The sequence below is a fragment of the Lithobates pipiens genome, unplaced genomic scaffold, assembly GCF_037356315.1.
Source record: "Lithobates pipiens isolate NorthernLeopardFrog02 unplaced genomic scaffold, aLitPip1_a1.2 Scaffold_16, whole genome shotgun sequence".
Taxonomy (NCBI): domain Eukaryota; kingdom Metazoa; phylum Chordata; class Amphibia; order Anura; family Ranidae; genus Lithobates; species Lithobates pipiens.
In genome coordinates this window covers 564,080,218-564,094,898 of record NW_027507748.1, presented here as the reverse complement: position 1 = coordinate 564,094,898, position 14,681 = coordinate 564,080,218, and the positions used below count along the sequence as shown (strand labels likewise).

General features: G+C 45.6%; 1 protein-coding gene across 3 annotated transcripts in view; it reads right to left on the bottom strand.

Moving 5' to 3' along the window:
- Positions 1-436: 436 nt before the first annotated feature.
- Positions 437-14,681, bottom strand: part of OS9 (OS9 endoplasmic reticulum lectin) — a 125,115-nt gene continuing 110,870 nt past the window's right edge. For all 3 annotated transcript variants that reach the window (XM_077483636.1, XM_077483634.1, XM_077483635.1), the window contains 2 exons: positions 10,263-10,372; positions 437-4,987 (listed from right to left, as the gene is read on the bottom strand). In XM_077483636.1, the coding sequence (XP_077339762.1) occupies positions 4,847-4,987; positions 10,263-10,372 (251 nt within the window). In that variant the 3' untranslated portion in view covers positions 437-4,846. The remainder of the gene's footprint in view (positions 4,988-10,262; positions 10,373-14,681) is intronic.

Below are 14,681 nucleotides of genomic sequence, written 5' to 3'. Positions count from 1 at the left end.
GTGGAGTTCCCAAACCCCAAATACTCCCCTCTCCAATCCCTTCCTGCATTTCCCAGCCATTGCTCCATAGCAGGATATGGAGGAAAATCCGGGCTTGTGAAGTCTCTTGGCAACCAGGATTGAGAGACCACCACTTCTCCACCTTCAACAAATAGCCCCCCACACCTCCACCCTCATAAAATCCCCCCTGCTACATGCAGGGGAGTAACCTTTTTTTCTCTCCAAGAGTAGATCAAGTAAAACAAAAAAAATTGAGTTCTTCAGACTGCTTGAATTTGATGAAAACCATGGGCAGTAAAACACGATGAATTGCGGAATCAAATCGCTGATAGGATAATCGTAATCGAATGACCAGTCAATATGCACACCTATAGTGTAAAGATGTGCCCCAACACATTTGGTAATGTATAACATTTTTCTACAAACACACGAAAAATAAGAAGTAAAGCATATTTTAATAAATATTTCTGTAAGGGACATACAATTAACATAAATTATTCAAGACCTCAGAAATGAAAGAAAACTTGACATGACAATATAAAAAATTCACGCACTCCTTCACATTAAAAAAAATAATAAATTCCAAAAAGTTGTCATATTGCAAAACTGCACATTTTCAGCAGGACTCTGGAACTGTAAATCATTCTCTTTGCATCAAACAAGTTGAAGGAAAAATAAACAGGATGACAATTATGTTCAACATACAAAGAGGAAGGTTATATATTTTTAAACCATAACTGGCATAATTCAGAAATTTTATTTGCAGAAAAAAAAAAGGAGATGAAAAATGTGCCTTGAGCTTTGTGAATGGCTGATCAGTATCTGCAACTTCCAATTTGTTTCAGAACCTGAATTCTGAGGAGAGTTAAGCCGCATACACAAGACTGGACTTTCCGGCGGATAGTCCGATCGCGTGTGGGATAGTCCAATAGTTTTTCTTGAAGACGACCGGCGAACCCTTCTGCCAGAAAGTCCGGTCATGTGTACGCAGCATTAGTTGAGAGATACAAAAACAGACATGAGTTAGTAGCCCAACCCAGGTGATTCTGCCCAAGTTCACGCCATAAGCGTGTATTCAAGGGGATCCCCTGAGCCCACTTAACTGGCCACTGCCTTGATTAAGCATGTTACTGTCCAAGCCCCCACAAGCCAGGCAGTGCCCGCCGGCATGGCTTTGCTGCTTCCTCATTTCTTATTCCCATGAACAATTTGCCAAGCAGAACAACCCTGTTCATGGACCAACAAGTGATCACCCAAGGAAAGAAGAAAACCAACAAGAAGTTTATTGATCTCTATGCCGTATTGGTAACTGTGCTAGTCAAGGACTATCTGACCAGGGGAGCAATACAAATACATTGAGGCATTGTCCTAAACTTTGCTTTCTGCATACAATTCAATACAACACATAATTTTGTTTGCTTGGTATGCATGTTCAGCATCAAGGGAAGCATTAAGCCTCCCCTTTTTTAAAACACCTGTGTGTGCGCAAGTTCTTAGAATACAGAACACATCCAATACTCTTGTACCTTGACAGATCCATGACAGATGCACAAAAGTAAACAAAATTTCAATACTGCATACACATCAATAATTTCCAAGCAGGCATCTATCTTCCTATTTCAGTAAACCAGTATGGAATGAAGGACAGACTGATGCAGCTCATGCCTTCTTAAAAGGCAAATGACATTGGGCTTAGGAAAGCTACACCAGTTTTAGTAAATTTCCCCCTTAATGTCTAATCTCTTTTCTAAACTAAAAATGTAATAATTTTGCAGCTTACTAGTCCTGGGTACGGTGGCTGCATTTGTTTTCCTTTATCCAGCTTCTTTTGATTTATATTCACCTCATGATCCTGAAAATAACACACCTCCTGTCCCTGGGTGGCTATGTCACTCCTCCACTGATCTATGGAGGAAGCCATGGTTGTCACCCTAGGCTGCTCACAATATATGGACTACAAACATGCTTATTATATCCCCCATGTACAGTTAGTAGTTAACAGAAGATAGCCAGGAAGGAAAATATTCATTTGAGCAGCCCAGGAATGGACAAGGACATTGCATGTTTGGCAAGATAATAGGTATTGTCTGTATTTGCTGAAAATGTTCTGGACTTGAAACTGAGAAAATTAATGCAGCCACCACATCTAAGGACTGTAAGCTGCAATATATTATTTTTTTGTGCTGGAGTATAGTTATGCTTTAAGTCTGTCAGGAGTATATTGAGTCAATCACATTGCAAGGAAAGCAGGTTTTTCTTCTTTTGTCATAAATCTCCCTTGTAAAGTGTATTTGTATAGCAAGCAATGCAGACAGGAAGTTTGCTACATCAAAGATTAAATAATTTAGGCATACTTCCTTATGCTGAGAAAAAGGAACACCGTATGATTACTATGCAGCATTATTAAGCAGGGAGCAGACAGCAGAAATAGCTTCCACGTTGTAAACATGAGCTTGTATATATACAGACATGAGATTTGAAACAATTTACACATTGGATACGATTTAATTTAAGCAGATTGTCATCATTCTTGCATCTGCATTTAAAAAGTTTTAAACACAGATTCCTTTTTACAAGGTAATGTATAGTACTTATAATGCAGCATGATGTAAAGCTTCGTTTTAAAGCCTTGTCTTCACAATATACAGTTTATAATTATACATATACATGGGGCAGTCATTTTCTCACTACATATGCAGGCTGCTCTTCCTACTTTGCAGTGCTACATGGTGGTTATTGTTTTACTGTTCCTTTTCAGCAAAGATGAGCTGAGGTTCAGGCTGAACTGTCCCATGATAGTAGGCCACTGGGCCCATCAGCTGCAGCTGTGGATTTCCCTGCCCCACAGCCACATCTAACAACGGAGCGGGGATGCTGGGGTAATCATTGACCTACAGTAATGTGGCCACAAGGCCGATTGGGCTGACAGCCTAATATCATCAGTTTCCTTTGGTTTCGGGCCAGAGTTGAGCCCGATCCTTAGTTCATCTCTACTTTTCACAATACAAGTCTAAAGTGGGCTAACTTTTTGAAAACATGGCATTGCCAGTAGGCAGATATCTCATCACAAGCATTAACTGGATCTACACATTTCTACATTTAAAAGGATGTTTTAAAGCCTAAACATTTCTTTACATTAATAATACATTCCTTGCAATAAAGTAAAAAATGTTAGGCATCAGTATCCCCTCTCAGCCCTTCATTCAATCCAACGCTGTGCAGGTCTGCAGCTATTCTCTCACCTCACTTCCAGGTCTCACTGGCTTTCCTGGGGCACTTGGCTCCTGCTGCTGTCAAGCAAAGCCAGTAATGAGGGAGCAGATGCAGCAGAGGGGCTTGGGAGTGAGCATGAAAATGTGCACCCATGGGAAAGAGCTTCCCGTGGGGGCACTAGACAAAGGAGGAGCCAGGAGTGCAGGCGGAGGGACCCGAGAACAGGAGGTTCGGGCCATTCTGTGCAATTCCTTTGCACAGAGCAGGCAAGTATAGAGATGTTTGTTATTTATTTTTTTTAAAACCTATACAACTACTTTAATGCATTAAATTAAAAGAGCAAGCATGTAAAAAAAGGTGGGCCAAAAATATTTTAGGAGAAATACTACTACGAAAACATAAAAATATCTGCGCACTGAAATTCCACTATACTTTCTTAATATGAAACAGATATTAGGACACCCCCTCTGTTTTCCCAAAGTAAAGATACAGAAAAGACTTCTCCGGGTTAAGGCTGCATTCACATGCTGTAAAAATTTTACTGATCTTGTTACGCATGATTTGTTCTAGCGTGAAATAAAAAAGTACTTGCACAATGATAATACTTGTGTAACATTGTAGTTTTTTTTCCCCAATACCGGCATACATGCATCGGTATATCCCCAGATGCAGATATTTGGCATTTCTGTTACAGATCTGAACGCAGTGCATGTTTATGCACTTGTATGAATGTCTATCAAAAACAGCACGCGTGTATTCACTTTCATAAATAAAAACACTCAATGTGTGTATTTTTTTTTTTTTTTTTACAGCAATGTGAATGAAGCCTTCTGAGGAGGTGTAAAGCAGACATTTCTAAAGTAGCCGATCTTGGTCAGAAAAGACAGAAGTGAGGTGACAATTCTTTTTCAAATAGCTTAAACAGCATAGTGTGCCTCCCCGTTAATGTAGCATTCACTTTTTGCCAGGTTTGGAGCATGGTTCGTTCATATAACAATTCTCAATACTTAAAAATCAAAGATATAATTCCTGAGCTATTGGGCTATACATTTACATTCTGTCATTCATTTTGTTAAGTTTTATTATCTGCACAAGATCTCTCCTAATAAAAGCGAATTCTGTATTTCTGGGTACCATGAGGGCTATCATTGGAACACATGTAGACAAGTACTTTGAAGGGGAATGTACAGCTTTATGTACAGTTAACATGAATGGCAGTATGGCAATTGTGACATTATGATCGAAAAATAAAAACAAAGTAGTATTTGCTCATATTGGTGGGTGAGGAGGCTGTGGTCAGTGTGATGAAGTTTGCAAACCACATTTTTCCGGACAGAGGGGGAAAAAAAAAAAAAAAAAAAAAAAAAAAAGGGGGGGGGGGGGAGGGCGGGGTTAGGAAACATTGCTTTTATTCTGCCGGTTGTGCTTGGCACAACCAGCAGATCTCCTCTAACACTGGCTTTAAACTATTGCAGGCTAGACTGAGGCCTCTGCATATTCTTCTAAAGGCTTGCAATCCCTCCCATTGTTCCAGAAGCAACATATTATCCTAAAAGTTTTGTTGCAAAGCTCGAGTCCACAGGGCAAAGTCAGGCAATCCGGTCTGTACTGGTGAATTCCCTAATAGTTCATGTTAGAAATCCACATCATCAGAGTCCGTAGAAGCACTGTTGCTCTTTGTGTCATCCTGGTTTTGGTTCCAGACAAAGCGGTAATTATCTTCTAGCTGCTGTTGTCTCTTTTGCTCTTTGTGTGCATCTTCTGTCCCATGAATCTGAAACCAAAAAGAACCACTTTAGATGTTGCTTTGAAGCATACAAATACTATAGAAAATTATGCAACAATCATGAAAGCCTTTTGTGTAGACTGACGCCTGCAGATAGGTTTAGAAAATTTGTGTAAAGTGGAGCTCAGCAACCTCATGCCCCAAGTACCAGATTGGCATTGATCTGGGACTTAAAAAAACAGGACTTTTAAAACCGCTTACCTGTAAAATCCTTTTCTTTGATGTACATCAGGGACACAGAGTCATAGTAGTTACTATGTGGGTTATATCGGACTGACAGGTGATGGACACTGGCATGGTGTGTACTCCCTATATAACCCCTCCCACTACTGGGAGTCCTCAGTTTTGTAGTCAAGCAATACAAGTGTATACCTAAAAGGGAGGGACCTCTGTGTAACCTGATGTACATCAAAGAAAAGGATTGTACAGGTAAGCCGTTTTAAAAATCCTGTTTTCTTTTCTTACATCAGGGGACAGAGTCATAGTAGTTACTATGTGGGATGTCCCATAGCAATGGCAACTGAAGGGAGGGAGAAACAAAAAAAACAGGAGGCCAGAGGACTCATACCGCAGCCTGCAGTATACTGCGCCAAAGGCAATTTTCCCCATGCGTCATCGGTTGATGTCACATGGGTTGATGTCACATGGCGACAGTCCCAGCATCCCCCGGGACTGTGACATCGTAAGGGGGCGGGGTCACCATGTGACATCAACCGATGACCCCGCCCCTTGTCCCTATATAAGTGGCCGCGCAGCGCGTCCCTGGCATTGTGGCCGGAGAGAGCGTCGAGTCAACATCTCCAGGAGAAGAAGAAAAAGAAGAACGGAAGGCGGCGACAGAAGACCGGGCCACCGCCTGTAAAAGAGCTATAAGAAGGCGCGGTGGCCCGGCAGAAGAACCAAAGAGGTGGACAAGACCCCCGAAGTCGGAAGAAGAGGCCGCGGCGAGGAAGAAGAATGCCGGGCTCCTCGCGAGCAAAAGAGCTACAAGAAGATAGCGGAGGAGTCCGGCGAGAAGACCCCCGGAGCTGTGCAATAAACTATTTTATCTTGTGTGTTGTGTTTTTTTTGTACTTTATTTTACAGGTGAATGGGTAGGGGTACATTGTACCCCATACTCATTCACATAGGGTGGGGGGCCGGTATCCGGGGGCCCCCTTATTAAAGGGGGCTCCTGGATTCCGATAAGCCCCCCGCCCGCAGACCCCGACAACCAACGGCCAGGGTTGTCGGGAAGAGGCCCTTGTCCTCATAAACATGGGGACAAGGTGCTTTGGGGTGGGGGGGCCGCGCGGCCCCCCCTTCCCCAAGGCACCCCCCATGTTGAGGGCACGCCTGGTACGGCTCAGGAGGGGGGGGGGCGCTCGCTCGTCCCCCCTTTCCTGGCCGGCCGGGTAGCGTGCTCGGACAAGGGTCTGATGTGGACCTGGGGGGAACCAGGTGTTAGGGTTCCCCTTTAAGGGTTAGGGGCGTTAGGGTTCCCCTTTAAGTCCATACCAGGTGGCGGGGCCAGCGACGTCTCCTTCGCGGGCCCCGCCTACATGGAGACCCGCTCGAAATGAGCGGACTTTCCGCCGCGTGTGTGGGCGGTCCGTTCAGTAGGGCGGACTTAGTACGCCGTATTAGTTCGCTGAAAAAGTGCCGTGTGTGGGCAAGTAGCCCGTTCGGAAAGTCCGGCGGACTAAGTCCGTCGGATAGACGGCTACGTGTACACGCGGCATTACTGGTAACTCTGTTTCTAGAAGTCGTCCAGGACAGCACTAGAGAGATAGGCTCCACCTCCAGAGGCAGGAAACACAATCCAGATCTTTAAAGGGTGGTCTCCGTCCCTTCCCACTCAGTCTTGTAACCGAGAACTTCCCTGGAACGGCTTCTGTAACAAAAACACTTGTCCAGCATAACAACAGAATATAGGGATGGAATCCATGCTGTCCTGGACGACTCCTAGAAACAGAGTTATCGGTAAGTCTAACTCTCGTTTTCTCTAGTCGTCTGTCCAGGACAGCACTAGAAAGGATCAACGAGAACGTACCAGATAAGGGGGGGGGGGGGGGGGGGATGGACGACTACTACCGCTTGAAGGACCTTTCTCCCAAACGCCTGGTCTTGCGCTGAGATAAGGTCCAATTTGTAATGCTTCATAAACGTAGCGTAGCTTCACCAAGTTGCTGCTCGACAAGTCTGGGGGGGGGGGGAGGACATTCCATGTTCATCACTTTGTAAGCTTCAACAATAGTTTGTTTGATCCACCTTGCAATTGTATTCTTTCAAGCTTGTGACCCCAATTTTTTACCCGCATGTAAAACAAATAATGCATTTGATTTTCGAATGCTTTTTGACATCTCCAGATACTTTAAGACACAGGCTCTCACATCCAGTTTGTGAAACTCTACCTCCTTAGGATTAGTGGGGGACCCACAGAATGAAGGTAAAACAATTTTCTGTGTTCTGTGGAATTTTGTCACTACTTTGGGTAAAAACTCAGGGTCCGTGCGCAACACCAGCCTGTCTTCAAAACTTAGCAAAAACGTCTCACCGAAAGTGCCTGAAGCTCGCTAATGCGTCTAGCTGTGGAAATAGCCACTAGGAACACTGCTTTGAGCATGATCCATTTCAAGGAAAGCTCTTCTTCCTGTGACCTTTTTACCCATCCCTGTAAAACAATTGACAGGTCCCATTTGGGTAAAATTTTGAAAGGAACAGGTTTAACTAGCGGGCCTGCCGCCAGAGGTTGCTCCAATAAAAAAAAACAAAAAAAAAAAAACGACAGGGCCACAACTTGTACTTTTAAGGTACTAATGGCCAGTCCCTTATGCGCACTGTCTTGTAAAAACTCCAAGACTGTCGGGATACTTACAGACACCTTTTTAGTGTCCAACCATGGACAAAAACCTTCCAAAATTTAACATAAATTGCTATACCTTCCCTGCCCATGTTTGCTAGACCACGTGTCTGTGGTCAGATGTATCTTGGCACCGACACTGTGTGCCAGAGATACATTCACTTGCCGCTGAACATGGCCATATAGCTCTGGGATGCCCTTCTCTGAGAAATACTTCCTTCCTGGGACCTTCCATTGTGGTGTTCCAATGGCCACAAATTTGCGAAAGGCCTCCGAGTCCACCAGTTTATATGGCAGCAGTTGGGGGGCTATCAGTTCTGACAAGCCAGCCATCAACCGTTGGGCAAGAGGGTTATCCGGCGTCATCATTTTTTTTACGCTCGAACATTAGGCCCACGGAAGCCTGCCTTTTTGCAGAAAAACGTGCGCACGGCGTGATGGAAGGTGGAGTGGAGGACAATTGTGAGGAGAGGAGAAGTAGAAGACTAGGCTGGACGGTGAGTGCCTGGAGTGTGGCTTTGTGTGTTCCGTTGCTCCCACTGGGCTCTGTGATGGCTGCTCATGTGCCTTCTTAAGGCGGTCGTCCCTAGGTGAGTGTTGGGCTTACCACGACTAATGCGTTGACAGCAAAGATTGCAGATGGCAACGCTATTGTCAGCAGCAGACACGTTAAAAAAAAAGCCCACACTGCGGAGCCATGTGTCGGTGTCCTGGGAGCGCCAGATGTGACCGTACATGGTCGATGACTCGCTCCTGATACATTTGCAGTCTGCTTTGTCCCTCCTGTGCAATGCAAGTTATTCCTGCTTCTCCTCCCTATCTGCTGGTCCATATCTCCCTCTGGACTCCCCTCCTCTTCCTCTCTTGTGGGCACCCACGTGACATCACTAGACACATCATCATCGACGTCACCTTCCCCACCGCTATAAGTAGAGATCTCGGAGTAGGCAGCAACACCGGGGACCAACCTCCTCCTTGGGCTGATCTGGGTACTGTCGTCAGACTGCTGAGTAGCGGTTGTTGCTACCTCCTCTTCCTGATCTAATACCAAGAGTGGCTGCGCATCAGAAATGTCTTGATATGGATCGGAAAATAATTCCTGTGACTCAAGCGGAAGGTATGTGGTGGTGGTGGTGTTGTTGGTGGTAGTGTCTTTGGGGGTGCACATAGAGAGTGAAGAAGAGGGTGCAGATCGAGAGGATGAGGAGGGTCCTTTAAATGAATTGAACGCACCTTCTGCAACTTCCCACTTTGGCTCAAGCCTGTTGCTCCTGCCCTACCCCTACCACCCCTGCGGAAGGGCCTGCCTCTTCCTCTGCCTGTCATTTTTTAAATGACCCTGTGACAAAACTCTCAGTCACTATACTGATGAAGGACTGCTGCAGTATAGGGCAGCGGTCAGCAGTAGTGCACCTCAACCCTATGTATTGTGGACCTATACCAGTCCTTAAGGAATAGCAGACTGTACCTCACTCAACCCTATGTACTGTAGCACCCTAGCCCTTACCAGTCCTTATAAGGACCTTTGTGGAACAAGTAGGTTGTGAATGATTAGCAGACTGCAGCAGAAGAGCAGCAGTCAAGTATAATATTCTTTCTATATTTGGAAGAAAGAATATTATACATGTACAAGCCATATTACCATACCAGTCCTGAAAAGAACCTTTGTGGACCTAATAGTAACAGCTACTGATTAAAACTGACTGTCCCTCACTGCCTCACACACAGCTTGCTGCCTGTCCCTATTTAAACTGACAAAACACAGGCTGCTGGAACAATAACTTGAATAGCACTTTTGTGGACCTAATAGTAACAGCTAATGATTAAACTGACTGTCCCTGCAGCACACAGCGTCCTGTCCCTTTCTCTACACTGACAAAAGACACTCAGGCTGCTGCAACAATCACTAGCACAGCACTGCCTCAAACCTATATCCTGAACTACACCCAACACCTATACCATGATACCAGTCCTTAAAAGAACTTTTGTGGACCTAATAGAAAGCGATTTGGGTCACTGAAGTCTCTCCCTGCTCCACACAGCAACCTCTCCCTATAGTGACAGAAGAAAGAATGTAAAATGGCCGCCGGATCGGGTGTATTTATAAGTTAGGGGGAATGTCCAAGTGTCCATGTGCTGTAATGTCTCAATTGGCTGTCCTGTACCCCATGATGGATGTGTCATCATAGGTCAAAAGTTCTTTTACACAGTAAACACGGAAGTCCGCCGGGTGAACGGCGCCAATAGTCTGCCGATAGGGCAGACGGCGAACAGCCAAAATTCGCCGCAAAACGACCGCCGGGCGAACCGTTCGGCCATCCCTATTCCTGGGCACTGAATGCAACCTATGGATCATAAAAATAGTTAGCGGGTTTTATAAATAAGGACATCTTTTTGAGAACTATAAATTAGTACACATACCAGTAAGTTGAAAAAGATCTCTTTTAGGTTCTTTGTATCTTCCTCTGAAAGCCAATGTCCATCATCATCTTCTCCAAAACCCCCAGTTAGGATTTTTATCTCTATTTTGCCTGACAGAGAAAATGGTAAACTTGAAGTAATGCATCACAAAAATAATTAAAATTTATTTTACGTTTATATATACAAACACATATATATGTGTGTGTGATGGTAGGCCAGAGATACAGGGAAGAAATTACTAGGCTAAAAAGCAGGTACTCTTCTGGGCTTGCACTTCAGCACTGATGCTGCCATAGATACATTTTGGGTCAGGCGCATTTAAGGAATTTGCTTAAAGTAATTTTGTACCAATGTCAGGTAAGGCAAAATAAAAACCTGTGCTGCAGCTCCCCCCCCCCCCCCCCGTTCTCTTACCCGAGGCCGATCCAGTGATGCACATAAACGCAGCGGCTTTGCAGCTGTCTCGCTCCTCATTGAGCAGATTGGCTCCCGCTGCAGTCAATGAAATGCTGTGACACGGGAACGGGGGGCAGGGCAAAGTCCCGCTGTCTTTATCAATGGACACAGCAGCAGGGCTCAGCAAGCATGCACAGGTGCCCCCATGGAAAGCGGCTTTCTGTGGGAGCCCCCACCGAAGAGGAGGGGCCTGGATCGCTGGTGGGGGACCCCAGAGCAAGTATAGACACGCTTGCGATTTTAAACAAATAAAAAAAAAAAAAACTAAGATTTAGTATCGCTTTAACCTCCCCTTCTCCCCAGTATTTCTATCCCATCACCGCTGTGCCATTCATTCTGCTAGGGCTTACATTAGGGATCCTCAAATGATGGCCCTCCAGCTGTTGCAGAAATACACATCCCATGATGGGAATTGTATTTCCTGAACAACTGGAGGGCAGTAGTTTGAAGACCCCTGGCTTACACAGTGCTGAGGACTCTCTCCCCCCTCCCCTCCATGTGACAGCTCAGGACTGATCACCATCATCACATGAAAACAGAAGTCACATACTCTGCCATACCCATGGACAGTGGTGAAGGTGTCGTGTCACATTCGGCTACCCATCACATTTTGCTACATGCTGGAGTGCGCATGTGCGACGCCGCTATATGCGTTTCAACACGGTTGTAAGACCACTTTGCCACAGGGCCCCTTGCGGCCTCCCTATGCTCGCCACGCTTTGGGCATGGCCTTGTTTCATCCGGCACAATTATAATCGAAACTAAATGTCCACTTGGATGGTGGGGCTTGAACATGGACTCAGAGGTGTGGCCCCAAAATTCTGTGCAAGCGCAGATCGCCACAGTGTTGGAACGCATGTGGCGGCGTCGCGCATGCGCAGTCCAGCGGGTAGCCAAATGTGATGGGTTGCCATGTGATGAAACAAAGGCACTAAAAAGCCCGACATGCACGTACTGCATACCCAGAAATCCTAGATCTTTCTAAAAAGAGAAATTGCTCATTAAATATGAAAGTTCATCTTCCTGCTCAGCAGTGCTACACTGGGTTGTACTTCTGTGTGGTTATATACTTTGTGATAGTGGCTCTAGGAAGTACTGGTATCTAGCACAGTACATCATAGCAGGTGTCAACATTTCTAAGGATGGGCAAATGCCTCCCCATCCGTTTTTCTCTGGGAGATTCCTTACTGCTCCCCTCTCATAATTTAAAGTGGTTCTAAAGGCAGATAGGCATTCTATGCACTAAGGTGAAACACCTTCTGCATCCAGCTCCCTAGTCCCCTTTATACGTGCCTGAGCCAGATTTCAATCCAGCGATGTGCACAAGAGCAGAGGATCGCCCAGCTCTCTCTCCTCATTGGCTCAGACAGCCATTTGCTGCTGCTGCTGTCAATTAAGTGAGTGAGTAGGTGGTGGGGCCGAAACATGCTGTATGTGTCTTTTGGACACAGAGCAGGCTCAGGAATGAGCACACAAGGAACTTGCTATGGGACACTTGGTGGAGTTTAGCATTTAGAATTACTTTAAAATTTACCCAGTCTGTGGAATGCTTGGAAAAAAAATAAAATAAAAATGCACTATTTCTACATAGTTAGGCTTAATGTACACGGGACGTTTTTACAACCTCTCATGAACAATTTAAAGAGGGATTCCGCCCAAAAAAAATATTAAAAGCCAGCAGCTATAAATACTACAGCTGCTGACTTTTAATAAATGGACACTCACCTGTCCCGGGTTCCAGCGATGCCGGCAGCCGAGGCCAATCGACCGCTCGGGCCTCGGCTGCTGCCGCCATTCGAGGTGAGGGAATCAGGAAGTAAAGCGAATCGGCTTCACTTCCCTACTGCGCATGCGCGAGCCGCGCCGCGCAATAGGAGATCTCCGCGCTGTCACTGGGACCCGTGTGTGTCCCAGCAGACAGCGCGGCAGGGCAGGAAATGGCGTAGACTCCCGTGGGAGTCTATGCCCGGAAGTGGGTGAAAATACCTGTCTTTGACAGGTATCTCCACCCCCCTCCCCCCTGAAAGGTGTCAATTGTGACACCGGAGGGGGGGGGGGGGGGGGGGGGTTCCGATCAGCGGAGGTTCCACTTTAGGGTGGAATCCCGCTTTAACTTGACAGATAAACAAACGTTTAAAATTTCAGTTTTGCCACGTTTACATGTCACGTTTTCGTTTAGAAGCGTTTGAAAAAAAAATATATATATTTTTTTCAAAATGGTCAAAAATGAAAAACGCCTGTAAACGAAACGTGGCTAAACACTGATACCGAGGTTCAGCGTTGGAAACTTTGGCATTTGAACGCCGTTTTTTGCCTTCAAAGAAAAGCCTCTAAAACACAACTGCCTAAAAACGACATTAAACAAACCTGTGTACATGTACACATAAGAGGACACTGGATGAGTTCAGGGGCAGCTAAAAAAAACAGCCAACTGCCTCTGAACGTCCGTTTACCAGCAGCAGTGTACATGAGGCCTTAGGATTTTATTTCACAGGTTGTGTGCCATTGATGGGAGCTCAGACAAAAGTAAAATACCTATAGCCAAGTAAAGGGAGGAGCTAAAATAAAAAGCTGCCTTTACAATACAATTCTAAAAACATGTAAATGCTGAAAAGTCACATTAAGAATTAAAAAGTCAACTCAAGAACAAAAGCAAAGCAGTTAAAGCATATATGTCTACAATATTACCCATTCAAATATTTTACACTCCAGGGTCCTGCCCAGGTACAAAGAAACAGACTTAAAGCAGAACTTCACCCTGAAGGGGAAATTCTGCTTAATGCCCTCCTCCACTTCTGTTGTTGAGGGAGCAAGTAACTGGTTCGACATGTACCCACTTCCGGTTGGATTGCCATGGCGATCCCAGAAGGCTGCAGGACCATTCCCAAAGTGTAGCGCAGCCATCTGTGAAGCCACAAAGAACCGCAGCTGGTTGCCCATTGTCCGAAAGACCAGTAAAAGAACCAGTTCCAGTGAGCATAGCACTGGACCCCTGGACTTATTTAAAGTCAGCAGCTACAGTATTTGTAACTGTTTTTTTTTTCTTTTCAAAAACAGGAAGAATAACAGCTTTAATGCATCAAGATTCTCCCTCTCCCCTAAACCTTTTTCCTTTTCTCCCATCTATCCCTCCCTAGCACATAATTTTGTTATTGAAAACATGGTACTGTCGGAGTGATTGTCTCAGGTATGCCCTAAGTCAGGGGTGCCCAAGCTTTTTAAGAGCGAGGGCCACTCAAGCAACTTGGTAACCAGTCGCGGGCCACAATGAGAGGAGCGGGTGGATGACAGGTCACGGCTACCCTATAGGCCCTCTGGTCCGATCCACCCAGATGGAAGGGGACAAATTCCCTTCTATTTTTTTGATCAGATTTTTAGGATCGGATTGGAGGCAGGCGGGAGTAAATGGACAAAATCTGTTTACATCTGCCACTCTGTAGAGGTGAATCGAGGGTCCGATTGGGTAGGGCTGATCGTGTGAAAAGGGCCTAAACTGCTTTCACACTGATGTGCTGTGGTTTACCAACACCGCGGGTGCAGCGTAGTGCACCTGTGTCTATCCTGGGGGTTAACTGAACTTTGCCATAAACTCTGCCTGTGGCAAAAGCCGGTGCTGTACAGGAAGCATCAGCTTACGGGGCTCTGCTCTGCAGCCACTTTCCTCCTCTACCACCAGCTTCATTCACAACACTGATGCTGTGGTATGATGGGTCAGCAACCAGCAACCTGGTCTTGCTAACCCACCATTCCAGAGCAGGAGGTCGCGGGCCACATCAGAGGGCTCTGCGGGCCACATGTGGCCCCCTGGTTGGCCACCCCTGCCCCAAGTTGTATTGCTGCTACTAGGCACCTTTTGGCCTGATCAGTTTCCAGCCTATTGAGCACAGCCACTCACACTGCATATACAGAGGGGAAAATAATTTGATCCCTTGCAGATTTTGTAAGTTTGCCCACTTACAAAGA